General features: G+C 31.1%; 4 protein-coding genes and 3 long non-coding RNA genes across 8 annotated transcripts; 4 read left to right on the top strand and 3 right to left on the bottom strand.

Moving 5' to 3' along the window:
* Window positions 1-127: 127 nt before the first annotated feature.
* Window positions 128-2,358, top strand: LOC107371204 (PRKCA-binding protein-like). Its single transcript, XM_015939222.3, has 7 exons — window positions 128-304; window positions 657-768; window positions 837-1,122; window positions 1,204-1,320; window positions 1,390-1,523; window positions 1,587-1,679; window positions 1,804-2,358. The coding sequence occupies exons 1-7, from the start codon at window positions 264-266 to the stop codon at window positions 2,305-2,307; spliced, it is 1,287 nt and encodes a 428-aa protein (XP_015794708.1). The 5' UTR covers window positions 128-263; the 3' UTR covers window positions 2,308-2,358.
* LOC107371207 (carbohydrate sulfotransferase 1-like) lies at window positions 2,325-4,039 on the bottom strand. Of its 2 annotated transcripts, none has more exons than XM_015939224.3 (2): window positions 3,514-4,039; window positions 2,325-3,424 (listed from the first exon to the last, which is right to left on the bottom strand). In XM_015939224.3, exons 1-2 carry the CDS (start codon window positions 3,605-3,607, stop codon window positions 2,445-2,447), a joined length of 1,074 nt encoding a protein of 357 aa, XP_015794710.1. In that variant the 5' UTR covers window positions 3,608-4,039; the 3' UTR covers window positions 2,325-2,444. The 2 variants fall into 2 exon arrangements, with proteins under 2 accessions (XP_015794710.1, XP_089124288.1); XM_089268162.1 differs by having other exon boundaries at window positions 2,325-3,373; window positions 3,514-3,828.
* Window positions 4,040-5,058: 1,019 nt separating this feature from the next.
* On the bottom strand, window positions 5,059-6,321 carry LOC107371208 (carbohydrate sulfotransferase 1-like). Its single transcript, XM_015939225.3, has 2 exons — window positions 6,122-6,321; window positions 5,059-6,057 (listed from the first exon to the last, which is right to left on the bottom strand). Exons 1-2 carry the CDS (start codon window positions 6,213-6,215, stop codon window positions 5,078-5,080), a joined length of 1,074 nt encoding a protein of 357 aa, XP_015794711.1. The 5' UTR covers window positions 6,216-6,321; the 3' UTR covers window positions 5,059-5,077.
* Window positions 6,322-7,351: 1,030 nt separating this feature from the next.
* LOC149094072 (uncharacterized) lies at window positions 7,352-8,207 on the top strand. The gene is made up of 3 exons (XR_016199058.1): window positions 7,352-7,499; window positions 7,581-7,651; window positions 7,793-8,207. It is a non-coding gene; the product is annotated as an uncharacterized LOC149094072 (long non-coding RNA).
* A 348-nt stretch (window positions 8,208-8,555) lies between these two features.
* On the top strand, window positions 8,556-10,107 carry LOC149094071 (uncharacterized). The gene is made up of 3 exons (XR_016199059.1): window positions 8,556-9,045; window positions 9,135-9,428; window positions 9,494-10,107. It is a non-coding gene; the product is annotated as an uncharacterized LOC149094071 (long non-coding RNA).
* On the bottom strand, window positions 8,753-25,075 carry LOC107371205 (protein Wnt-5b). Its single transcript, XM_015939223.3, has 4 exons — window positions 24,402-25,075; window positions 14,840-15,132; window positions 14,228-14,326; window positions 8,753-9,146 (listed from the first exon to the last, which is right to left on the bottom strand). The coding sequence occupies exons 1-4, from the start codon at window positions 24,796-24,798 to the stop codon at window positions 8,793-8,795; spliced, it is 1,143 nt and encodes a 380-aa protein (XP_015794709.1). The 5' UTR covers window positions 24,799-25,075; the 3' UTR covers window positions 8,753-8,792.
* Window positions 11,898-14,159, top strand: LOC107371210 (uncharacterized). Its single transcript, XR_016199060.1, has 4 exons — window positions 11,898-12,300; window positions 13,086-13,272; window positions 13,338-13,499; window positions 13,578-14,159. It is a non-coding gene; the product is annotated as an uncharacterized LOC107371210 (long non-coding RNA).
* Window positions 25,076-26,132: the final 1,057 nt, after the last annotated feature.

Genomic DNA, 26,132 nt, shown 5'->3' with positions numbered 1-26,132 from the left:
TAATTTTCTTTAATTAATATCTTGAAATGCCCATCGAGTCTTAATTTTAATCAAACTTTATATTAATGCATTGGATGGAATCTTGTCGATCAATAGTTTGGTCTTCTTCACAGTAGATAGAGTGAGCTACTTATCAAATACCGTGGACTATCAACTATCCAAACAGCTTTTTTGTTTCGAGTTTTTATTTTCTATTATTAATTGTATTTAATTGTGTCTTTTTATATTTAATTATAGTGTGAACTGTTAAAATAAGTATTAGAATGACTGAAGACGACGAGTTTTTCTTTGAAGAGGATAAACTGTAAGTAAAAAGCCAATAATGGTTATTATTATAGAAATATTAATGTAAAAAACATGAACGGATTTCTTGTTTTAGCATATTGATGCAGATTTTCAAATCATTTCAAAATATTTGATGTATTTTAAACTGATTATCTTTATTCATCTTTATTCATCATGTCAATTATGCAAAATTGTATTTCAAATAAATGAAGTTTCAAGTTATAGAAGATGAACAACTAGACTCTCTTTCCTAGCTTGTTTATTGTTGTCCTATTCAATGTAGTTTTGATTGTGCATGATTTTTTTAATATATTGATTTCAATTGTTACAAATTATTCAATTTAATCCTTAAATTCTTATTTATACTTCAGGGGAATGAGAGTAACATCTGGAGTGGTCAAGATTGACAAGGATGAAAACAACCTGATAGGGATTTCAATTGGAGGTGGTGCACCTAATTGTCCATGTTTATATGTTGTCCAGGTAAAATTTGAATGAATTTCAGCCATTTCTGGTTAATTTTTAATAATCATTCAACTTTATTTTTCCAGGTTTTCGATGAAACTCCAGCATCAGCAGAAGGAACTCTCGAGTCAGGTGATGAGATTGTCTCTGTAAATGGTGTCTCTATGAAAGGAAAGACAAAAGTTGAAGTTGCCAAAATGATTCAATCTGTTAAAAGTCAAGTCATCATTAACTATAATAAATTGCATGCTGATCCAAAGCAAGGTAAATCGTTGGACATCATCTTAAAAAAGGTGAAACATCGAATGGTCGAGAATATGAGTTCAGCCACTGCAGATGCTCTTGGGTTGAGTCGAGCTATCCTTTGTAATGGTAAATAGAGATCCTAATATCATAATAGCTACCATTACTGATTCAATTTCATTCCCCATTGAATTTTCTTTACACAAACAGACAGTTTGTTGAAAAAGCTGGAAGAGTTAGAAAAGATGGAAGAAATGTACAGAGGAATTATTGATCACATTTTATCCTTATTGAAAAGTCACATTGATATGTGCCAGGTTTATAAAGGTAAGTTTCAATAATAAGCTTATCTAACCATAATTATATTCCTAATGTTATAAAATCTTTATCAAACAGCATTTGGTGATGTATTTGCTGAAATAGGAGTCCGAGAACCAAATCCATCAGCAAGTGAAGGATTCAGTAAATTTGGCGAAACCCATAGAACCATTGAAAAACAATCGATTGAAATGCTACAAAATATTAAACCGGTAAATTGCAAGATGGCTAACTTGCTTGATTGTATTTTAATCGACTCAATTTATCTTCAACAGGTTCTCAATGATCTTCACACCTTTTTATATAAAGCAGTTCCGGATACAAAATTAACAATTAAAAAATATGCCGACGTCAAATTTGAATATTTGGTAAGTTGAAGTGATACCGATTTGGATTGTTTCCTAATTACGCTAATCTTGCAAATCCATTTCCTTGATTATAATCCAAGCTTGAATAAATAACTTTTTTTGTTTTTTACCTTTCTTTGAACAGTCTTATTGTTTAAAAGTAAAAGAAATGGATGACGAAGAATATCAATACCAAACATTACAAGAGCCACTTTATCGGATCGAAACTGGCAACTACGAGTATCGATTGGTTTTAAGATGCCGTCAAGATGCTAGGAAGCGTTTTGGTAAACTCCGTTCTGATGTTTTGGAAAAATTGGAGCTTCTTGACCAAAAACACGTCCAAGATGTCGTTCTTCAACTTCAACGTCTCATCTCTTCATTTGGTAAACTTCACATTGAATGTCATTCATTGATAAAGGACAATTTAATATCACCGATTGAGGTTGATTTATCAAATACTTGTACATTTACATATCCTGAACTTGGGGTAAGTCCATACCAGGATGATGTCGAAGAAGAAGATGAAGGCGAAGAAGCCATGCCTGAACTACTTGGAGGATTAACATTGGATGATGATCCACCGGCCGCAATGCGAACAAAATCTTCCAAAAAACTTGAAGAAATTGATCTTCTAAGTATTGATTGAAAAAATCCAAAGACCAATTTAAATAAATAAGTCATCTTTAATACTATCAAGTGATTAATTTAACCACAAGTTTAATATAAAAGTCATTTCATTGTCTTTATGCTAAATTCGTTCTTAGCTTGTTTGATTTACATGAGCTAAATTGCATTACTCAATGAGTAAACATTTTCAAAAGTACTGGGTAATATATTGGTTGAGTTTGACTGTAAAGCTGACAAAAATTCATCTGAAATATTCACATACCCAAGAAGTTTGAAGACATCCTGACAATATTCCTGAACCTCTTCAATTTTATCTTTTGTCATTTGTTTTACCCATTGATTTACAACTGTTTTTGAATGTTTAATCACAGAGTATTTGTCACTTTCACTGGCATTTTCAGTGTGAGAATGTAAATAGACTTTCAATTTATCGGTAAATGGTAAATTCAATGATTTGTAAAGCTTTTGTACTGTTTCTTCAGGCTTCATGGAGATATCTTCATGACGGATTACAGACAATTTATTTGGATACAGTTTAACTAGTCGACTATAAGTATTGATATCTTCCCTCATTTGCTGACAAATACTTTTTGGTTCAATACATTCAGGATCAGATGAACACCAAAGGAATTGAGTCCTTGAATTGAACATTGCGCGAGGATCTCGCACTAAATAGATGACATTAAAATCAATAAATGGATCCATTGAAAGCATACCTAGTTGAAGAGCACTCATTGGTAACCGAACAGTTTTTATTACTCGATTTTTCAATGGTAAGCATAACTTGGTTAAATTTTGTGGCGAAGATGGACAAACAGTTTGATAACGATTTAGACAAACTGGAAACAGCCAGTTCATCCATTTATAATTCCAACGATGTATCTCGGTTCTATTTAAATTCACGGAAGGTCCAACATCAAATTGACATTGAAAATAATTTTCAATTATGTAGAGAGCTTCGTCAATTTCATCGTTATTGATGCGTTTCGATTTAGTGAACAATTGCAATGGCTCATAAATGTAGCATGTATGTGCTGCTTGTTGTATAATGTCACCTAAGAATGATGAACCACTTCGATAGTAACCTAATATTAAGACGTATTTAACTAGTTTCCTTGAATTAAATTTTCTCGAGTCTGGAAAGGGACGAATCGATCAGTTACACAATAATCAAGCTGTTTAGTAACAAAAAAAAACGAAAGGCGATCACAAAAAATTGACTTACGTTCAACTTGTAGGATTGACATCCAATAGAACAAGAGAGCAAAGCCGATCAAAAGGGTAACCTTAAAGAAAAAAAATCTAGTTGCAAGTCTCATTGATGAGATTAAATAGCATGAACAGTCGAAATGGTTCTGCTTCCGATTGTAACTTGAGTACCGGGTTTACCTAAATGATGATAGAGGTTCAAATGTAAGGGATAGTTTTATATCAGGTTCAGTTTGACGGAAGGATAATCAGTAAGGTAAAACAAATCATGGGAATCAAACAAAGAGATGACTTTACATTCAAGGGGTGATCACAATTAACATCTAAACAATCTAAACAACAATAACAATTAGTGATCTCACTCTTAACTTCAATTATATCTCTCGTCCCAATCTTACTCGATTCCAAGATAAAAAAGATGTAACTTTTAGATCAGATGAAAGGGCTGTCATCAATATAAACCAGAGTGCAATTACCATATAACTTCACGATACAAATAAGGTTAACAATTAAAACTTAATTAACATCTCCAATCCGTGGGAAAATATCTCTAACCATAAATTGTCGAAATTTAAGTCGCAATTCTGTGAAACATTGAGATCGCAGATAAAATCGTTGACTGAGAGGGGGAGTATCAAATAATTAAACATTACCCGACTTTAATTAATGCTTATTCAGTTGGTGAATCTCATTTGCCTAATGAAAGATGAACAACTCATTGCAAGCCTTAACATCTCAGCATTTATAGAAACTGATAGTTTGCTTAGTTAAATCAATTATTAGTGTAATCATTATTGAATGACCTGTTGTTGATACGGAAACAACAGAACAAGTTAGAGGTGACAAGTCAAGGTAAATGTGGTTTATTGATGTCCTATTCAATGTAGTCTTAATTGTGCATGATTTTTTCGTATATTGACTTCAAATGTTACAAACTATTCAATCCTTAAACTCTTATTTATACTTCAGGGGGAATGAGATTAACATCATGAATATGAATTCAGCCACTGCACTTGGGTTGAGTCGAGCTAAAGGGCGAGGCATAAGTCGGGTGACAAATTTAAATCAAATAATAAACTGGTAAAAAATCGGATTAGATTAAGAAGTTTAGGTTTTTTAGATTCACGAGAATGTGCTCTTTAATAAGGTATATTGTTTTTGAAAATGCAACAAGCAAAATGTCTAAAAAACGACAAAACGTTTGAGGCTGTTCCTTAGGTCAACGCCAGAGTCTTCTGGTACGATGCTATATGATAAGAGCCATTTTCACCATTTGCAAAGTAAAATTGGCACGAACGAGAATATTATCTTTTGTAATGGTAAAAAGAGATCCTAATATCGTAATAGTAATGAAGATGTATTTGCTGAAATAGGTGTCCGAGAATTAAATCCATCATCCCTACATCCGAATACAAGAGCCACTTTATCGAATCGAAACTGGTAACTACGATTATCGATTGGTTTTAAGATGCCGTCAAAATGCTAGGAAGCGTTTTGGGTAAATATCGCTCAGATGTTTTAGATAAATTGGAGCTTCTTGACCAAAAGCTTGTTTGCTTAGCTTGTTTAATTTAAATGCGCTAAATAGCATTACTCAATGAGTAAACATTTTCAAAAGTGCTGGGTAATACATTGGTTGAGTTTGGCTGCAAAGCTGACAAAAATTCATCTGAAATATTCACATACCCAAGAAGTTTGAAGACATCTTCACAATATTCTTGGACCTCTTCAATTTCATCTTTTTTCATTTGCTTCATCCATTGATTTACAACTGTTTTTGAATGTTTAATCACGGAGTATTTGCCACTTTTACGGAGATTGCTAGTGTGAAAATATAAATAGACTTTCAATTCATCGGTAAATGGTAAATTCAATGATTTGTAAAGCCTTTGTACTGTTTCTTCAGGCTTCATGGAGATATCTTCATGACGTGTTACAGACAATTTATTTGGATACAGTTTAACTAGTCGATTATAAGTATTGATATCTTCCCTCATTTGCTGACAAATACTTTGTGGTTGAATACATTCAGGATCAGATGTGCACCAAGGGTGTTTAGTCCTTGAATTGAACATTGCGCGAGGATCTCGTACTAAATAGATGATGTTAAAATCAATAAATGGATCCATTGAAAGCATAAATAATTCAAGAGCACTCATTGGTAGTCGAACAGATTTTATCACTCGATTTTCCAATGGCAAGCATAATTTGGTTAAATTCTGTGTTGATGATGGACAAACTTTTTGATAGCGATTTAGACAAACTGGAAACAGCCATTTCATCCATTTATAATTCCAATGATGTATCTCGGTTCTATTTAAATTCACGGAAGGTCCAACATCAAATTGACATTGAAAATAATTTTCAATTATGTAGAGAGCTTCGTCAATTTCATCGTTATTGATGCGTTTTGATTTAGTGAACAATTGCAATGGCTCATAGATGTAGCATGTATTTGCTGCTTGTTGTATAATGTCACCTAAGAATGAAGAACCACTTCGATAGTAACCTAATATTAGGATGTATTTAACTGGTTTCTTCGAATTAAATTTTCTCGAGTCTGGAAAGGGGTTAAATCAAGATGTTTATTAACACAAGAAAATGATCACAAAAAATTGACTTACATTCAACTTGTAGGATTAAAAGCCAATAAAACAAGAGAGTAACGCCGATCAAAAGAGAAACCTTAAACCAAACAAATCTAGTTGGAATTCTCATTGATGAGATTCTATAGCATGAACAATCGAAAAGGTTGAGCTTTAAATGTCGAGAGACATTGAGATCGCAGATAAAACCGTTGACTGAGGGATAACTATCAAGTAGTTGAACATTACCAGCCTTCAACTAATGCTTATTTAGTTGGTGAATCTTATTTGCTTTAACGAAAGATGAACAACTAATCTTATGCCATTAACATCTCATGTCTCTGTATAACAATATATGATGCTTTGCATCAAAGTTAATCAAATCTATCAAATTGTTGTACCATTATTATTATTAGCTTGAGTGTATTCAATGACAATGAACTTATCGTTAAACTGTCTCTCAAATTATTTCCAGCCATTGAGTTGACCTTTACAATTGTTCATGTTTGTAGTTAAAATTGCATTTTAAATATCATTTTGGGTGTTCAAATAAATTGTGACCTAAGTGGTGCATTTATAGAAACTGATAGTTTGCTTAGTTAAATCAATTATTAGTGTAATCATTATTGAATGACCTGTTGTTGATACGGTAACAACAGAACAAGTTAGAGGTGACAAGTCAAGGTAAATGTGGTTTATTTGAAAAGCTTGTAAGGTGAATCAAGCAGTTAACTGTTAATGCTGTTTGATTAATAATTAGTTGGGGTAAAAGTGAAAATTGTAAGTCTTTTTCACCTAATAACCAGGTTAATGTGTGAAGTTATTAAAGATGACTTTGTTCCCGTGACATTACAAAACTGATAGATTAACTGGATCAAAAGGGTGATTGTTTCAGGATCAAATCTCAACACACAAATTGAAGTACATTGAAACAATTAATAGAAATGTATTGTGAAACTAATCTTCCGTTCAATAATGAAGTTGATGAGTTTTAACTGTAAGAAAATGCATTAATTGATTATTTAATCATTAAGATCAAACACACATTCAGATAAACAAAGCAGGCCTTTTTGGTAGCTCTTTCAACCCTTTCTATTGTTTTCCCTCACTTTCTCTTTGCTCCCCATCTGATCTTTCGCCATTCATTTTGCTTTCATGTTTTGTTTTGTTCTCATTCATATTATTAAGTTAACAAACTTGACTTAGTTATTCAACCGTAACAATTTGTTTAAATATGATTCGATTTTAATAGCAAACAATCAGTTTTACTTTAGTCAAACAACAGTCAACAACAACTCAACAGTTTATATTTGTTTTTAAACACCAACAACAAACCAAGCAAAAATGGTCTCCAAATCTTTCATTGTTTGTACTCTTCTCATCACAATTGGTCTCATAATGCATGTTCAAGCCGGAGGTAAGTTAATATTTACACAATTAAAACACTTCATTTATTCCTTTAATTCTTACTATTAAAATGTAAATTATTATTTTCTAGACAAAGGATCTAACATCATTCTCGGTGGTGGAGGCTATGGCTACGGTGGTGGACATCTTGTCTTATCAACGGTGAATATTTTTTCTGGTTTATGCTTAGATTGTGCTTTACTTTAGCACAACCAGGAATACTGTAAACACAGTCAATCACTTCTTGTTGATCAAATTAATTGTGTTGCTAATATATTTGCTTATCAATTTACTATTATTTAGGGAAAGAAGGGCAAAGGATCTAACATCATCAGCTCAGGATATGGAGGTGATGTTGTGTTGTCAAGTGGATATAAAGGCAAAGGATCAAACATTATTTTGGGACGTGGAGCAACCGTTGTTTCCGATAGACGTTAAATTTACAATCAACTCTCGTCATCTTTCATCATTACATTCGATTCAATCGCTTTAGTTATCCTGATCACTACCATTATTTATTTATTTATTTATTCATCCATTCGATTATTTATTGTAAGTTGGACTTACGGTTACATTTATAAAACTTGTTCATTTGTTGATCTCCATTTCCATGTGTGATTAGTAATCACTGATTACTAACAACATGCGAAAATATTTACATCTATCTAATGATTTTCATAATGAATCCAAGTTTAATTAAAAATTTTCAATCTTATCACATCTGAAAACGTTTATTTCATCTTTTTCATCTCAAATCGTGAATCGTCTAAAACTGAGTCCTGGTCAACTTAATAATGGAACCAAAATTTCAATATTATCTTGACTCGAACAAAATACATTTATATTGAAATGAAAACCAAATGAATATAAAATAAGTTTCAATTCTCGATTGAATTATATGTTAAATCTTATTAAGTAAATGATAAAGAACAGTGAAAATTAACAAAAAGTAGATTTATCTCGATTGATTTTACCGCCTTGCATTTGTAAAGTAAATTTTTTTGCCGATAGAGGGATACTTCTGGCTGACTTTAAGACTTTATATTTTCCTGTTTAGAGGACGAATTATTTGTTTATTTTGAATTTATTTGATTAAAAGTGATTTAAGTAATGATTGGAAGACTGTTTTTTGGTTTTGTTACTGGAACTTATTTCGGTGTTTATCTTGACCAAAACTATTCAATCCCCAAAGTTGACGAACCAAGGGAATTGTGGAGCAAAATACAAGAGTTTATGGAGCAATATCGTAAAAAGAAAGATTAATTGTGCCTTTTCAACCTTTATTTCTTTTATTCTTTCTTTATCACTTGCAAGTATGTATTTCTCTCTGAATTTGGCAAGTATCACACTGAACATAGCAACACCAATGAAATCGACATCTACATCGCTCATCTACCATGGCAGTATGTGTGTCATAGCCTCGACCACAACACATGGATTCACAGCCATCTGATCCTCTTGAGGTTCTATTACAAACTCTTCCCTGGGTTCCAAATGTACCACCTTTATCCATACAAAAATCAGGAGAACTGTCAACATGGACCAAATCCTCCGCTGTAGGTAATTTTTGGCGTTTATTGCGGACCTGAAGTTTACCTCTTTTATTGATTTTCACTTCTGTTGATTTTTCGTACTTGTCCTTTAGGTAATCACCAACCTGCCATATTCAAAAAAACACAAAAGGAACAAGAATTAATCATTAATTAATGAGTATTTAGATTGATTTAAAATTCCCTTGTATAAATGTAGAAATGTAAGTTAAAGCTTATCCATGTAAAATATTGGGTTCATTGCTTTGATTCCGTCTCCTATTCATATTCACCTTACCTTCAAATTCCAATTTTTACATGATAAAAATTGTACAGAACAAGTAAAGTAACAAAAAAACCTCCACCTTAATGCAACTACTTTTTCAGATTGAAGATTATTAATGTAAATGGTATGTTCATTTGTTAATAAAACATTTGTTTCTGTATTATACTTTCTTTTTCTCTAACTCTTCAGCCTTTGATATCAAAAGAAGATTAACATCCAATCCGATTTGGTTCCATTATCATAGGATTTTCCATTTCTTTTGAAACATTTTCATCTCAATTGTCTTCCCTCTAATTCCTTTTATTTTACCATCTACATTATCATTATTGGCATTATTTTTTACGATCAAATCTACAATGGGGCAACAACAAGAAACAACTATAAAACTGACCAATGGCCATGGACAAGATATAACATTACAATGGATTTAATGTCGTCAGGATTAGATTCTAATGGGTGGTCATTTCTTCTAAAATCTGCTCACTGTTTCCTGCATCTTCATCATCTTCATCTCTTTCCAGTTGTTGTCAAAATGATTGGATTCGGTCCTTTAAAGCTAACCTAATGTTTAAGGTGGTCAGTTTTTGTCTACTTTTGTCATTGGCTCCAAAGGTTCATTTACACCACTTAAATGACCATGATCATCACTATTATCATTATCACCATCAGAGTTGATCATCAAATTTCATCCTCATCGTCTTCACTCAAATCTTAGTAATCATCACAGTGAATATCAATTGTTGAACCGAGAAGAAGAAACCAAAATAATGAACCAAATATTAAAGATACACTATAATGATTGATGATTGAAATTTTTGTTACTAATTGCACGGAATCATTGAGGCCAATAATTATGACTTGATTCCGTGACTACTTTCTATCAAATAATACTATATTACAGCTGAAAAGGCAAAAAGATATCACCAAAAATGGCCTCAAAATGGCCTCACCAAGGTGGTTATTTGATCACCTTAAATGCATTACAGACTGACTATTCTCACTTTCCGTAAAACCAGCCATTTCTTCAAAATAAATTAAATCAGCTGAAAATTGATTATCACCAACAAATAATTAACAGATTGAAATTTATAAATTGATTGAAAAATGTACAAAATATTTAATGTTATTAATGCAAGAATTGATTCACTAAAATTGTTCTGATCCTTGACTGTTGCGAAGTGTTGAGAAATTGTAAATCATTAAAAGATGTTAATTTACTCGTTAAATGTCAGTAAAGTAATCAAAATATTGAATTGAAACTCATCATGTAGGCTAATTGAATCATTTGCTTGATTCTTGAAATTTTGGGTAAATTAATTAAAGGCAATTTGGAGGAAAAAGTTAATGATAAGAAAAAAAAAGTGAACTTGTTTGCCTTCATTTCATTGTGTGTTCAACCAGCCTTTATTAGAAAGCTAATCAATAGAGAAATCCTATTCAAGTTAAATCGTTACAATTGATTTCATTGTATAGAGTAGGTGTCAATGTAAAGGTAAGTTGTCAACATCATCATCATCATCATCATCATTCTTTTTAACGCTATTTCAATCTTTCAATTCATCTTTTCTCTTCTTCTCAATGTTCGCAATGAAAAGGAAGACAAAAAAGACATGAAATGAGAAGCTCGAACAAAATAGGAAACAGAGAAAAGATAAAGACGAAAATGAAGAGAAAGATGAAGATAATGATGATGAGGATGATGATAAAGTAATAGGAAAACTGAAAGATATTGAAGGTTAAATGGTTATCCTGTAAAATCACACTCAGCCTAAGGCCAAGTTGTTACAAAGACATAGAGATGATGAAGAGATGAATGCCTTTTTTTGTACCAAACCCTAATAAGTAATTACAGGTCAACACGAAAGTTAATCAAGTGCTATATCATACAATAAATATATATTGCTTGACAAACCATGTCATCTTGGGTTTAGGTTTACTCCATCATCTTCTTGTTCAATGAACACTTTGGCAAAACAAGAAACGCTTGCAAATAATCAAGTTCAACTAAAGTTAAATCTGTATTTTTCGTCGTCAAATTTGACCTGAATGCCGATGATATATACTAAGGTATTACCTTTTTTTTATAATAGTCATCAACCTCCTCCTCTTATTCAAGGAGAAAAGTCCAGAGAAAGTATAAAAGGTTTTCAAGAGATAAAGCAAAATGATTAATGAACTTTCATGTTAAGATAGTCTAATTACAGACCAATTTTAGCTTAATTTGACAGCAAACTATTGAACTAAGCCACCGTCATTTTTGTTGGACTCCTGCTGCTTGTTACAATCATTATCATGTTGTCTATGTGTAGGCCTATTCAATTTGCCTTTGATATTACATTTTAAAATCGTATTTTCTCATTATTTTTTATATACATTTGTGTCTCTACAATCAATTGGCAAGGTCTTCATTAGTAATACCATTAAATTGATTGAAATATATTTAATCTTGGGAATTTGAAATGAATAGGAAAATAAAAAATTAGTTCAACTTGACAAATTAACAAACTGATTGACAATACATAATATGGTGTTGACCCCTTCACTCTGTGACTAATAAAACCGGGAAATTTTTCCCAATGTTACGCCATTTTCACCATTGCTAACCTGTTCTTCTTCCTAACAATTTACTGTTTGATTTATAAATTATTTATGTTTGTTTCTTCTTTAATGGCCTTCTAATGTGATCTTTAATCAGCTTTATTATTGTGTGTATTATTGTTAATTTTCTCAACAATCAACCATCATAATTGATTGCTAACTGATTTTAAGATATTTATGTTTATAAATCACGCTCTTTTTTGGGCTTTACTGTCATCTCATATCAATTTACCGATATATCATGATGGCTTGTAAAAATTAAACACTTGGTAACCCGATCTTGGTGCCATTAAATTTAGATTATTAATTGATCAGGCTAATTTAGGTTTACTGTGAATTGCAGCTTCCTGAAATGAAACTGGATGATATCAATAAAGACACCAACGACTTTAACAAAGGTAGGTAAAAATTTTATTTGAATGTTATTTTATTTTTATGTTTTGCTTAATCATGACTAATCATGCTTAATTAAGCAAAATAATTAACTGAGTAGAGTTTATTTGCCTTTAGGCTGATATCCAGTCTTTCATCAAAAGTCTACTATCTTTAGGTTAAATCTTCATCTCGCTAGTATCCATTGATTTTTCAACTCTCCTGACATTGATAATTTAATAACATTCCTATAGTGATACAATCTAAATGTGAGTCAAAAATGAACCAATTTAAAAGATCAATTAAACAGGTAACCTTGGTTAAATTCAAATATGCTCAGTGAATACACAATACAAATTAATAACTCACGATTAATACCATGTTGATTTTCATTGTGTTTTTTAACGAACTCAACCCACAGTTTGATTAGCTGGATTGATTTAGCATGCAAAACATCCTCCTCTCACGATTGTAGCTTAATTAACTTATTGCTTTGATTGCCTGCGGTAATAATAGCTTGATAAGAAGATGATAAAATGTTCGAAAAAAAGTCTTTACATTGTTACGGTATGCATGTATCAAATTGGGAATATAACCGTTTCTTTACCAATTCAATAACATTTCACCATCAATATGCTATTAGATTTCATAATGGTGATTAGCTTCAAATGAAATGGCTAATCAATCAATCATGTTTACAACCTAATCCCTCAATTGCTAACAATACACTGCAAGGAGCTGATTGTTTCACATTTTTCAACACCAAAATTGAATTTACTTATCTTCTAATTATATTTGTCTTTTATTTCAGGTAAATCATACTCAAAGAAAGGAGAAGAGAATTACTATAAACCTTGTTACTGAGAGGTGAAGGTTAAATACATTGATGGAGCAGAGTAAAAGGACGTCAATTAAATCTCAGTAAACCATTAAATAGTTTTGAAGAGTGCAATTAAACCATGATTAAAGACAATTCTCACAGCCATAATAATAAAATTGTAAGTATTAAATTTTTTGCTCCATCAAAATGTCTTAATAAATGTTGTGTTTTATGTCTTTTCAGATCAACTTTCACCGAAACCATTCACATTAACATAAAATGCAAGTTAACCATGGATCAAAGATGAGGAGAAAAATGCAAGAAACGGCAAAAAAAGATCGGAATAATAGCCAAAAAGATGCTATGCAAGAAAATAAAAAATGTTGAAAAGTTAATATGGATAAAGTGAGGAAAGTCAAAAGGAACCTTAAAATAATTTTTCCTTTCAAGACAAGTTTTCATCACTTCTTTTGATTCTTGTAGCTGTGAGAAAGATGGAGCATAAATGGATAACTAATAAATAAGTGGGGAAAAAGTGGCCTAAAACGTGATATAAAAAAGCTATGAAAATGAAGATCGCAAGATCAGGATAAAAAGATGAAACAAAATTATGATACAAAATGATGATTATTTGCTGGTGAAAATGAAGCCTGTCATTAAGTTATAATTTGTTAAAACAAAATCAAAGCGATTGGCCAGTTGTTTATTATTTTCCTATTTTATGGCCAATCTAATGGTAAATATAAAAGACCACAAAAGAGGCCTTAATTGCGGTGAATCACAATTAACTAAATTAACCTGGGCCCTGCATAAGATACTTGCAGCTTGTCATCTTTCCTCATCATCAAACATCATCATCATCCTCTTCATCTTAACTAACATTGATTCTTGAAAGGCAATTTTTAATACCAATTTTTTTTACCAAATAAGGATTACTTAACATTTACCTGTTATACACCTAAGGGTTTGGCCTTTTTTGATTCAATATTTGTTGAACGATTGATTTATTGATAAACTTATTGCTTTTATTTGTATTAAAACATGAAAACATTTGTTTATCAGAAACTAATCGTTCTTGAGCAGTTGATTGTTTCAATTTAAGGCCAATTTCATTGTATTATTACACCTCTTACCTCTCTGAATGAAGACAATTGCTGCCAACAAGTTATCAATGAACACGATCCAGAGACTCCATGACATTTACACGTGACTCGAGTTTTCCTTATAACCGCCTATTCAGGACAAAAAGACACAACAAAGTTACAATTATAAATTAGCACAATTTGTATTTACTGTTGACAAGTTTGCTTGTAAACTTGATTTATCAGCCAATTTTTTGTCTACCAAAAACTCAATCTAATCTGGACACATTGAAGGCAACTTTATACTTCACCAGTTTAATTTTACAAGCATTAAGTGTAAAATTGACGGTATTAATAGACCAATACAACCAAAAATTCACTCGAGATCAATAGCTTGAATAGGCAATTCAAGTGAAGCTCAAAATTTCTGACAAAGTGTATTATATTTAATACAATTGACAATCTAACAACTATGCTAACCATTTTTACATTGTAATAATTTGACAGATTAACTAGGGATTATTATGGCCTATGCATTTGTAATAATAACTAGACAAGAAAAAAATTGTCATTTTGAGGACAAACAAAGAAAAATAGTTTCTATTTTTTTCTTGGTGGTTCCTCAACATGCTAAGAAAGATTGTCAATAGCATTAAAACTTACCCTTCGTCCAACTTCATTGTTATGAAGATTCATTAATCGACGACCTTTATCTTTAAGTGACTTCAAACTGGACTTTTCTTTCTCTTTAAGATCGATGAAAGTTTCGGAAAATTTATATCCATAATCAATATTATCACCACAGCCACCCCAAAGCCAGTCTTTCTTGAGATTTCGAGGTCGAGATGCTTTTGAACAACCACAATTGGGCAACTGTCCATCCCTGCAAGCTCGAGCAATTGAATGGACAACTCCAGCCGTTGAAATTGCATGTGCAAAAGCAGCTTCTCGAGAAGCTATCATTGAAGAAGAAAGCAAAGAAAAATGAAAGCAAATTAATTCAAATAAACCAACATGAATAGACCAACAAATTGGACAGTTTTTATATGGAATTGGATTTACATTTTAATCAAACCAGAATTGGAAAACCTGTGTTCAATTATTTGACGTCTATTAGAAGCAGCAAAATTTGATTTGTTTAAATCAAGATTACAATGTTGAATTTAACTGAACTACTTAAACAGCTTATCCAGATTATGGACATTTATTTATGTTATTTTGCTAGAATTATTTTGATTAGATTTACCCAAAAGCGAATGAAGTTACATTTTAATGTAGGCGGATTTCAATTTCAGGTCACTTTTTAACATTTCATGGTAGAGTTAACTTTAAAGGTGATTTATCAACCATAATTAAGCACAAAATAGTTAGCCAAATGATACATAAAGACTGATAGTGTTTCATTATTCCCAGCTAAGAGGTTTAATAATTTTTTGTGAGCGCTATAAGAAGCAATTCACTTTTTTACTTTCATAATGATTCCATTGATAATAACAATGTTATTACAATTGAATCATCTAATTAGGAGCTTAAAACATCTCACACTAAGAGCCTTATTTGGTAGACAATTTGACTGATGACCAGTTGAATAGTTACTCCCAATGATGATAATGATTACTCTTTTCTTCATCCATTTCATTTCATCTTTTCAAGACTATTGACCTTTACTTAAATGATGATTGAAGTATTAAATTAACAAGAATTACTGACAATAGATGAATAACTTTAGCTGTAAGCATTTCATTATAAAGTAATAAGCTAATCAACTGTAAAATCAATATCAAACCAATGATGAATTAAATGGATAAAAATAAACTTAAAATATCACATTTTTACCTTTTCTGTTTATTCATTATTCCAAGTGTTGATTTACAAAAGGAATGTGATTTAAGTGAACAATTAGATGGTAATATGGTTGAGTAAATTGAAAAGATAAACTCAAGTAATCATGATTAATCTACTAATTCAACTGTAAATGCTAAGGTATATAAAAATGGTAAAGGTAAAAGTATTGAAAAGCGAAACTTGTTAAATTGTTGCTGCAATTGATCACTAATTTATTTACCTTGACCATAAAAGTTGAATGTTTTATTATTGTCAAACAATTGTTAAACCAATTATAATCGGTAAAGAAGATCCGGAAAAAATATAATAAAACAAAGCAACATTAATCAACAATTAGGAATCGCCAACATTTACATTTCAATCGATCAAATGTATTAATCTAAGGCTGGATAAAAGCTACAATAATTTAATACCGCAATATTATTACACCATAAAAAACATTAACATTTCAATGAAATAGCCTTAAATTTCAGCAATTAAGGAGTTTGAACGGACAAAAGCTGATTAATTATGTAGACTTGGAAATGTTTAAATGTATTGTAAGGTTAAAAAAAGTGCGCAATTGTAACAGCTTAATGTTTAAGAGATGCGCTAATAACAGAGGAGACTTTAGTTTCAAAGGTATGAATTGAAGGCTCCAAAAATGGTTCCTCCTTTAGGAGTAAATAATAAGTTGCCAAAAAAATGTAATAAGCATATTCAAGCCTATTTTTCAAGTCAAAGTTTAAGACGTTTTTATATTTTTTTGTAAAATTTTTTTCCAAAATTGTTACAGCTCAAGACTATGTTGATGCATAGGCGTTTAAAGGTGAACATGAAAAACATTTAGACTGGTTGAAGTTAATCATTGACATGTTCATTTTTAAACAGTGATTCAGTTTGACTTGGAGATTTAATTCAGTTGATAATCTCAATTTGATTGTTTAAAAGGTTTGATGGATTAAACAGTGTTACTTTGATAGGAAATGATGCGACTTGGGAGGGCAAAGAATCATCTTCATCATTATAATTATCAGGTTAATCAAGTATGGCCATCATTAAGGTATTAATAAACATACTTATGGATAGCTGATTACTGATTGTCATAAAAATAGATTTAATATCGATCAAAACGTTTATCAAAATCAAGTTTGGATGTAAAAAACAGAGGCCCAAGCATTTGGCCAAACCCAAGAATCAAGGGCAACGGTTGGGCCACTTTTGATTAACTAAATTGTGGGCTTAAATAGTTGAACCACTAGACAGATTATAGCAAATGTTTACAGATCCAGTTGAAGTTAAATCAACGTAAAGTGATATTGCAGGTTATAAAATTGTGGTTAGTTGGTAAAATGGTTAAGCAAATGTAAAATGTTTATTTGCTCATCCATCAAATTATTTTGTTATTTTGGTTAATTTAAATGATCATTCTCATCAAATTAACTTTCATTTGCAAGTGATAAGCTTTTCAATAATTTCACAAATCATCACTCAAACAATTATTGAAATGATCAAGTAAAGCTAATTACGAGTATGACAATTGATTCAAAAGCTTTTAATGATTTTAAAGTTAATCATTTTGCACTTCAATATTTTATTCAACAAAAATTGTTAATTAGTTGATCTTTTCATGTAAATGAAATGATTTAGTGAAAATTGTTAAAACTGAAAACTAATTGCATTAAAAGCCTTAGGCTTATGGAAGATTTATTATAAAGCGGAAAAAATTTAATCATCTTAATCCAGAATCATTAATTGATGAGTTTATAACATTTTCAAATTAATTCCTATTAATAAAGACTTTGATTGTTTTACTTTTATAGTTGGCCATTAAAAAGTGGTAAAAATTTCCGAGTAACATTTCAATTCATAAAGATGGCAAATGAATAGCACTAATAAAATATTCAATTGATTCTTTTAGTGTTGCAAAGGAATAGAGAGTAAAAGCGTTTCTGTTTCGAGTTAAGGTTTGTAGAGACGAAGTAACTGAGTCCATTAGTGCAATTAAAAAACTTGTGCGATCGATAGTTTACGAGAAAATCGAGGTCAAAGCTGAAACTTCGATCGTCTTTTGTGCAGTTATGCGACCAGATTTTCTCATCAAAATCATTTTAGCTAATGTAACTTTTTATTGCAAACCAGAAAATGAACTTATTTTGTTCATTAAAATTTTCTGTTTCTTGAAAAGCAGATCACTTCGATTTTAGGTTTAACCTGGTTTTTGGAGTGACCGTGAGAGTTAGAGACCTGAAACGCATTTTCTGTGTATGAAAATGGCTTCTGAATGTCAATGTGCAAATATTTTGTTCAATTTATAAATAGTTCTCTTGATTTTGGCCATTGGTCTTAAAACTTTGCGACTCAATATTTCGAGAATGATAGTACCTACGATCACTATTCTTTCGCCAATTCAATTCTTCGCTAATTGATTATCCCATGCAATTTGAAAAATTTTCAATAGCGCATTTGGCTTATGATTTTTGGGTTTTAAATATGCCATTTGCAACTTATTTACCAAACAAAACACATCTCAACCCATTTCTTGGTAAATAAACCAATTTTCTGGTTTAACTTTCAAAGCAAATGTAAAGAGTGCTGCAAAAGACTCGAACATTTGAGTAAATAGTTTAGACTTGGTTTGTAGGGACATAAATGATGAGTCTTTTGGTGCTATTAAAAAATTCATACAATGGACAATTTATGAGAAAATCGAGGTCGAAGTTGAAACTTCGATCGTCTTTTGTGCAGTTGTGCGACCAGATTTTCTCATCAAAATCATTTCTCTAATTTAACTTTATATTGCTAATTAGAAAATGAGCTTATTTTGGTCTTTAAAATTTTCTGTTTCTCGCAAAACACATAACTTCGATTTTAGGTTTAACACGGTTCTTTGATTGACCGTGAGAGTTAGAAACCTGAAACTCATTTTCTGTGCATGAAAATTGTTTTCACATGTCAATGTGCAAATAGTTTGTTCAATTTCAGAATAGTTCTCTCAATTTCGGCAATCAGTCCGGCAACTTTGAACATCGATATCTCGAGAATGAGTGTGCTTACAATCGCCATTTTTTGACTAATCATTAGACTTTGCAATGGGCTATAATATTACAAAACTGAATATCAAAAGAAATCTAACCTCATTCTTTAATAACGAATGTTCATCTAACACACTTTAAGGTTTGTGTTTAAGTAACCATTTAGCTTTATTCACTATTGTAAACCAGAAGGCAAATCTAACAACATTATTACAACATTTAATATGATGCTAGCGCATTTCGTGGAATCTTGAATCACCTAATCTTTCAATACAACATATCTTATGATTGCATCTAATGTTTGTTACAAGAATGACGATTGCAAACGCAACTGTTCTGAGGATATCGGTGTTCAAAGTTTGCAGACTAATTGCCGAAATTGAGAGATCTGTTTATAAACTGAAAAAAGTATTTGCACATTGACATTCAGAAACAATTTTCATACACAGAAAATGAGTTTCAGCCTCCTAACTGTCACGGTCACTCGAAAAACCAGGTTTAACCTAAAATCGAAGTGATCTGCTTTTCAAGAAACAGAAAATTTTAATGAACAAAATGAGTTCATTTTCTGATTTGCAATGAAAAGTTACATTAGTTAAAATGATTTTGATGAGAAAATCTGCTCTCATAACTGCACAAAAGACGATCGGAGGCTCAACTTTGACCTCAATTTTCTCGAAAAATATACATCGGATGAATTATTCAATAGAAGCAGTAGACTCAGTTTTTATGTCCTTACAAACCCACCAAGTCTCAATTCTTCACTCAAATTTTGGAGTCTTTTGCAGCATTCTTTGCATTACATTTTCAACTTTAACCAGAAAAAGGGTTTATTTACCAAGAAATGAGTTTAGAGGAGTTTGTTTTGTTGAATAAGTTGTTTCTTGTGTATTTACAGCCGGAATATCATGAGTCAAAAACGCCAATGAAAAGTTATTGAAGCAAATTGAGTTCTTTATTAGTTTAGAAACGAATTGATGTAAAAATGCGATCGTCGGTGCTATCGTTGCCGAAATATTGAGGCGCAAAGTTTTAAGACCAATGGCCAATATAAAGAGAACTGTTTATAAATTGAAAAAAGTATTTGCACATAGACGTGTGGAATTAATTTTGGTGTGCGAAAAAATGATTTTTAGCCTCTTAACTCTCACGGTCACACGAAAAAATAGGTTAAACCTAAAATCGAAGTTAACTCCTTTACAAGAAATAGAAAATTTTATTGAACAAAATAAGTTCATTTTCTGGTTTGCAATAAAAAGTTACATTAGCCAAAATGATTTTGATGAGAAAATCTGGTCGCATAACTGCACAAAAGACGATCGAAGTTTCAGCTTTGACCTCGATTTTCTCGTAAACTGTCGATCGCAAAAATATTTTAAAAGTACTAATGGACTCAGTTTTTTTGTCTCAACTCTTGACTTAAAAGAAAACCATTCGCACTTGCTTCTCACGATTAATAATTGACATACAGTTTTACTGAAATTTGCGAATTGAATATTTTAGATTGTTTGAATTTTTATTTTTAAGGAACTTTCTCTTGCATTTAATATTGCAAGTTCAATGTACAGTTATTAATCCATCAAAATTGCATTACTAATCGTAATACAATGAATCAAATTGATTAAGAAGCATGAAAAGCTTAATGTTCAAAGATCAATATTTTCTGGTTTTGCTTTTGCTTAGCAAAGCAAAGGTTTTAACCAGACTTTTACTACATTAAACCAATTTGATGAGTAAATTGCTACTCATTGAATTGAATAAATTGTTAAAAAAGTCAAGTTTAATTGTAAGTTACAGATGAGAATTGAAATGTAATTAACTGTTGAGCGAATCGCAACTCTTGACTTTACATTGTTATGTGGTATTTTTCACTGAATACAAAAGGTAATTGAGTTAACTATTAATCCAAGCAGATTAAATGATACAATTTGTTATATTAATATGCATCTAATGGTAGGTCAAAGATGAGATTGGCCATGTTGAAGAGAAATGCTGAGAAAAGGAAAAATGAGAATATTGATGAAATTGATGTTGATGATGATAATGAAGAGGATCGTTTCTTCCCTTTCCATGCAATCTGTATGATGATGAGAAACAAGACACGAGTTTGAAATCAGTATCCAACATTATTCACCTCAACATCACCCGCATCTTCCTCCTCCTCCACATCATCATCATTATCAACTTGATCCATTGATCCGTGACTTTGATACTAATATTGAACAACCTTTTAAGCTTCCTCTTCTTTTTTTATATAAATTGATAAATTCGGGTAAAACTGTTATCCATCTGAATGATACTAATGATGATTGAATTTGTTCTAATTTGATTTACGATAAAAGTAATGGATAATGATAAAGAGTGGACTTGTTAAGGTACTTATGTCCAAACAGTAGCAGTTGCAAATCAAAACTGGAAAGGTAACCCAATGAGTGGAGCAAAGGGCAATCTAATTGAATCTACCAAATTATGATGATGATGGTGATGATTTAATGTTAAGTGGTTTGTATTTTATAACAGTTTTCAATGATAAAAATTGTTGGGCGTTCAGTTGATGAAAAGGACGGAAAAGCTAAAAAAATGATAATTTTAGTTGAACAAATGTTGAGGATGCAATTAAAGTAAACTTGAATTAGTAGCCAAATTGCCGATCAATTGATTTTATTATTACTTTCATTTTTAATTCCCATTGAAAGCCTTAAGTAAATGTAAAGCTAATAAAATAATCAACTGTAATCATAAAAGCAACTCGTAAACGGTAATGCAATTTGGTGGAGGAAAATGTTGAAAATCATTTTCTCATTTGAAAACTGGTCTAAAATAGATATTTCAAATTGGCCTGAAGGACTTTTGAAGACAATTTTAGGTCACTAGGAATGAGTTGAAGACAAAATGCTCAAGATTATTGTTTTGAAATTTGATTGAAACTGGAAGAGTAAAGCAAAGACTTGAAAGTCATTGACAAATTGCTGGGATGCAACTGGGAGTGAATGTTTTGTAGTTGTTTGATTGCTGTTAACGGTTAGAGTAACGGTAATATCCAAGGAAATTGGGATTCCATGAAAGAACCGGAAAAATAGGATATTGTCTATTCTCTTTATTACCTATTGTTTGGGTCAATTGAGAGTAAAACTTTTGAAATTTGAACAGAGACACGAAACTGTAAAGTTTAAAGATAAATGATGATCAATCGGAGGATGACAAGGAGGAGGGTAAAGATGAGGATGAGAATCAGTTTAATATAAATTTTGCGATTTTTTTCCTCTTCTCTTCACTTCTTTTCTCATCCTTTTGCTTATTCAACTAAAGGTATTGTAAGAGTATATTGGTCAACTGTAGTTGTCATTTAACCATAAATCATGTTAAATGTAGTTAAGGTTCAGGCCAATATTAAACTTATGGTAATATTAATCATTTAATGGAGCTTATTAAAATTAATGGCTGTGAAACAATCAAAAACATATTCCAATGGTTTCCAACCATGAAAGGTACCTTACTAGGCAATTTACAATAGTCAATCATTGGGTTGATTAAATTTCATGTTTGATACAAAAGGGAAAAGAGTTTATTGAAAATGGTAAATTGAAAGTGATTCAATTGATCAACAATTGAGATTAACCTTTTTGTTGACAATGTTTCCATCTTTCCGTTTAAATTAACAAATTAACAAGATTATTAATCATTTGTCACGTAAATTGTTTACTTTCAGTGTTTACAAACAGTTTTATTATCCCAGGTTAAACAAGTTTCAATGAAAAAGTCAGGTTCAAGTAAAGATCAGTTCAACAAGTAAAGGCCTTCAATGGGATTGGTTCCTCTTTTTTGGCCATTTTTCACTAAAATTTTGGCCAATTTTTTTGCTCAACAACTTCTTGCCAACCTTTTGTTAAGAAGCGATAACAAATTTTTGTTAAATTTACGTGATTCTGTCAATCTGTTGTAAACTTTTTTGTTGCCTCTTACCTTGCAAGTTAGGCTTGATTCAAATGCTAATGGTTAGGCGATTCTAATGAATAAAATATCTTATTATTGGTACATTTTTGTGTGTATATTGCTGAGCATAATAAATTGTTGAAACGGAAATTGATGGAACGAAAAATAGTGCAAAAATTGTTATCTAAATGTATAGTGAAAAGAAGAAGAAGAAAAAATGGATTGAAAGGAACGTCAAAAACATTGTGATTGATATTTTATTACATTTATTAAGGACTAAGGGTTAAGATGAAGATGGGAATGATGATAATCAGTTTGACGGTTTAACTAACTCAAGATAAATCTATCTGGGAAGGAAAACTCCAACTTTAATGTTTAATTTTTCATCTTCATGTTCATCATTTACTTTCATCTTCTTTTCCTCTCATTCCAATCAGTTTTAACCATCTTCATCATTCACATTTCATCCTTGTTTAATGGACTTATTATGCAGTGAGAAGTGATAGTTAATGAATTGATTAAATTGATTAATTGACATCAATGCGATTCCAATGACACTTGTCTCTCATTTCAAACTGTGAGCTTCTTGTGATAAAACGTTATTTTGTCACATTTTGCATTTCAAATTGAAATCGACTTTTAGATTTGATTTTTTTTGTTGAAAATTTGAATGAAAAACATTTGAATGCTCGAGTAGAAACAGGAAAATCTGTGGTAAAACGTTGATTAACAATAGCAATTGTAATCATTCTTGGATTGTGTGATTTTACTGTGAAGGCTAATAATTTTCATTCGCTTCTTTTACTTTACAAATTGAGATTCTTGTAACATTCAATTTTACCGTATTAACTTGCTAATAAATGGTCAATTTATTCTGTGCTTGGAATAATAATTAATGATTTGTAGCTCTAAATTGTATCAATTACACTTTCTGAATATTTAATTCCATGGGCTTAGGTTTTGTATAACCAAAAACAACTCAAAGCTGTAATTGAGTTCAAAGGCAATGTCAAAACACAGTTATTGTAAAAATTGGTTAAACCCATTTTTAACCCATTTTGTGATTCGTTTAATGAAAATACTCTTGAATCATGAATATTACTTCAACTCTGCACTAAGCTAAAGATGTGCTTAAAATAATGCAAAAGTTGATCTACTAATTGAATTTTTATTCACTAATTAAGACTTAATTGGGTATCATTGATGGTTAGCTGTTTGTAGTTAAGGTTTATGAACAAAGTATACTTTTAATCGTCATAATATAAGTCTAATTGAATTTGACTCCATTGCTTTAGCAATGCTTTTGGACTGTTGTAAGCTTCATTTCATTAAGCATAGAGCTTGAGGAAACAATTATATTAACTTTTAGTCAACGTTTTTGTTATTATAATTTTACAGCAATTATTAATTGCAAGATGATAATTGAATCTTACCTTTGGTTAAAATTGATCCGAAAACGGTTGAATCGTCGATTGAACAGTTCCAACGACTGTTTTTAAATTGCCATTGACACTCGGTTATTCCGAGTCGAGCTCCTTTACCAATGTGAGGCATATGATCCTTATAAAGGTGACACAGTTGCATTTGTCCTTTGGATAAACCCTTCATTTGGTCACAAGTTAATTTGCTTAATTTTTCCTCAATCATCATTTGTTCCAATCTCAGTAAATCGGGCGATTTGTTGGCCATCAGTGAACCAGTTAACGGATCGATATCATTCTCCGTTAAACTGATTCCCTGCATGCCCAGGGTTTTGGCGACGAAAGGTAAAAAAGCAAAGACAGACGAGGTGTCAAACAAAACAAGATAATAAATAAGAAACGCAAACATTAATAATTAATTTGGTTAAATGAAAACTGGTGACTTCAAAAGTGTTTTTAAACAATTTTCAAAAACAAAAAATGGTTAAAACACTGTTTTTTATAAAAATGTTTTCATTAGATGAAAGGTTTGTATGAAAAACATGCGATCGATGTGAAAACGAGTTGAAACGACAGTAAAAAGACGATATTTATGATAAAAAAGCGAAGAAGGTAGTTAAAGGTAAATACAAGGTAAATCCAAGGTAAAGTATTATAAGATGTATAACCCTGTATATAAAAGTCAAAACCGAAGTGAATTTGTTTCCCAAGTTTTCCCAAAATTAGAACGCAACTCTGTCACTAGATGCCACTTTCCGTTGCAATAAAGTTTTAGTCGAAAAACTCTATCAGAGCGCCATCTCTTGATCTTATAACAGAGCATAAAACATAGTTCTAATGATTGTTATCCTTGCCATTTTCATTCCCAACTAGGATATTAATAGTAGGATATGCTTCAATCCATCATGTTAAGTCTCTTTATTTGATAAGACATGAATTTAAGCATCACAATAAATTCAAGACCAACATTAAAGTCCTTCTCAAATTGACCTGTTGGAATGAAATGGTAAATTTCGCTAAATTGTGATCAAAAGGTTGTTAAATCTAGAATCATTTAAGTTTGCTTCATCTTCTTGGACAACGTCCGATTCCACTGCTGGGAAATTCATATTCTTCCTACCGATTCCTCAACACATTCAGTCAATTAAATGGACTCAATTTAAATTCTGTATATGCGGGCATATTTGTCAATTTATTGACAAGTAAAGAATCAAAAATTAAATTCTGGTCAAATTTCAACCTTTTAATCACAACTGCAAATGATATTTTTGTTACACCGTTTCTTCATTCTAATTAAACAAAGTAGAGGACTAAATTTTAGATCTTTTATTATGAATCAGGGTCTTATAATTTGAATTGACTGTAATTTATTAATAGCTATTAACTTTGTTCTGATACAATCCAAAATCTGATCTACTTAATTGGTATATTTACCAATAATATCACTGATTTTGTTCCCTGAGGCCAACAAAATCTCCATTAATACAAACATTTCGCATAAAATTTAAAATTTTACTCAGAAATCGAGCTTCACAAGTCATTAAACATTGCTCTTAATAGGTATACTCATGATTTAGGAGGCAATTTTATTAGATTAAAAAGTAATATAAATGCGAGATATTGCTTGAAAATTCAAACAAAATTGGGTCGGATAAGCTAACTGATCAAAAGTATTATTATAAATACAAGCCGAAAGGCCGCTCAATTTAGATCAGATCACAATAGATGTCAGACAGAATTATG

Source organism: Tetranychus urticae, chromosome 2 (genome assembly GCF_039701765.1).
Source record: "Tetranychus urticae isolate SD_2017Ah chromosome 2, NJAU_TeUrti_SD_1.0, whole genome shotgun sequence".
Taxonomy (NCBI): Eukaryota; Metazoa; Arthropoda; class Arachnida; order Trombidiformes; family Tetranychidae; genus Tetranychus; species Tetranychus urticae.
The sequence above is the reverse complement of the archived record's forward strand: the minus strand, read 5'-3'. Positions and strand labels throughout refer to the sequence as shown.

What these genes read in the sequence shown, in the direction of transcription:
- LOC107371204 (XM_015939222.3), top strand. Translation starts at nt 264, where the DNA reads ATGACTGAAGACGACGAGTTTTTCTTTGAAGAGGATAAACT. An exon ending in TCGAGCTATCCTTTGTAATG is followed by an intron (nt 1,123 to 1,203) that starts GTAAATAGAGAT and finishes TTACACAAACAG; the next exon opens with ACAGTTTGTTGAAAAAGCTG. An exon ending in TGCTACAAAATATTAAACCG is followed by an intron (nt 1,524 to 1,586) that starts GTAAATTGCAAG and finishes TATCTTCAACAG; the next exon opens with GTTCTCAATGATCTTCACAC.
- LOC107371208 (XM_015939225.3), bottom strand. Translation starts at nt 6,215, where the DNA reads ATGAGAATTCCAACTAGATTTGTTTGGTTTAAGGTTTCTCTTTTGATC. An exon ending in TTTAATCCTACAAGTTGAAT is followed by an intron (nt 6,058 to 6,121) that starts GTAAGTCAATTT and finishes ACCCCTTTCCAG; the next exon opens with ACTCGAGAAAATTTAATTCG.
- LOC107371207 (XM_015939224.3), bottom strand. Translation starts at nt 3,607, where the DNA reads ATGAGACTTGCAACTAGATTTTTTTTCTTTAAGGTTACCCTTTTGATC. An exon ending in GTCAATCCTACAAGTTGAAC is followed by an intron (nt 3,425 to 3,513) that starts GTAAGTCAATTT and finishes GTCCCTTTCCAG; the next exon opens with ACTCGAGAAAATTTAATTCA.
- LOC107371205 (XM_015939223.3), bottom strand. Translation starts at nt 24,798, where the DNA reads ATGTTTGCGTTTCTTATTTATTATCTTGTTTTGTTTGACACCTCGTCT. An exon ending in CGGATCAATTTTAACCAAAG is followed by an intron (nt 15,133 to 24,401) that starts GTAAGATTCAAT and finishes CTTCAATGATAG; the next exon opens with CTTCTCGAGAAGCTGCTTTT. An exon ending in AATTGTCTTCATTCAGAGAG is followed by an intron (nt 9,147 to 14,227) that starts GTAAGAGGTGTA and finishes TGAATATGGCAG; the next exon opens with GTTGGTGATTACCTAAAGGA.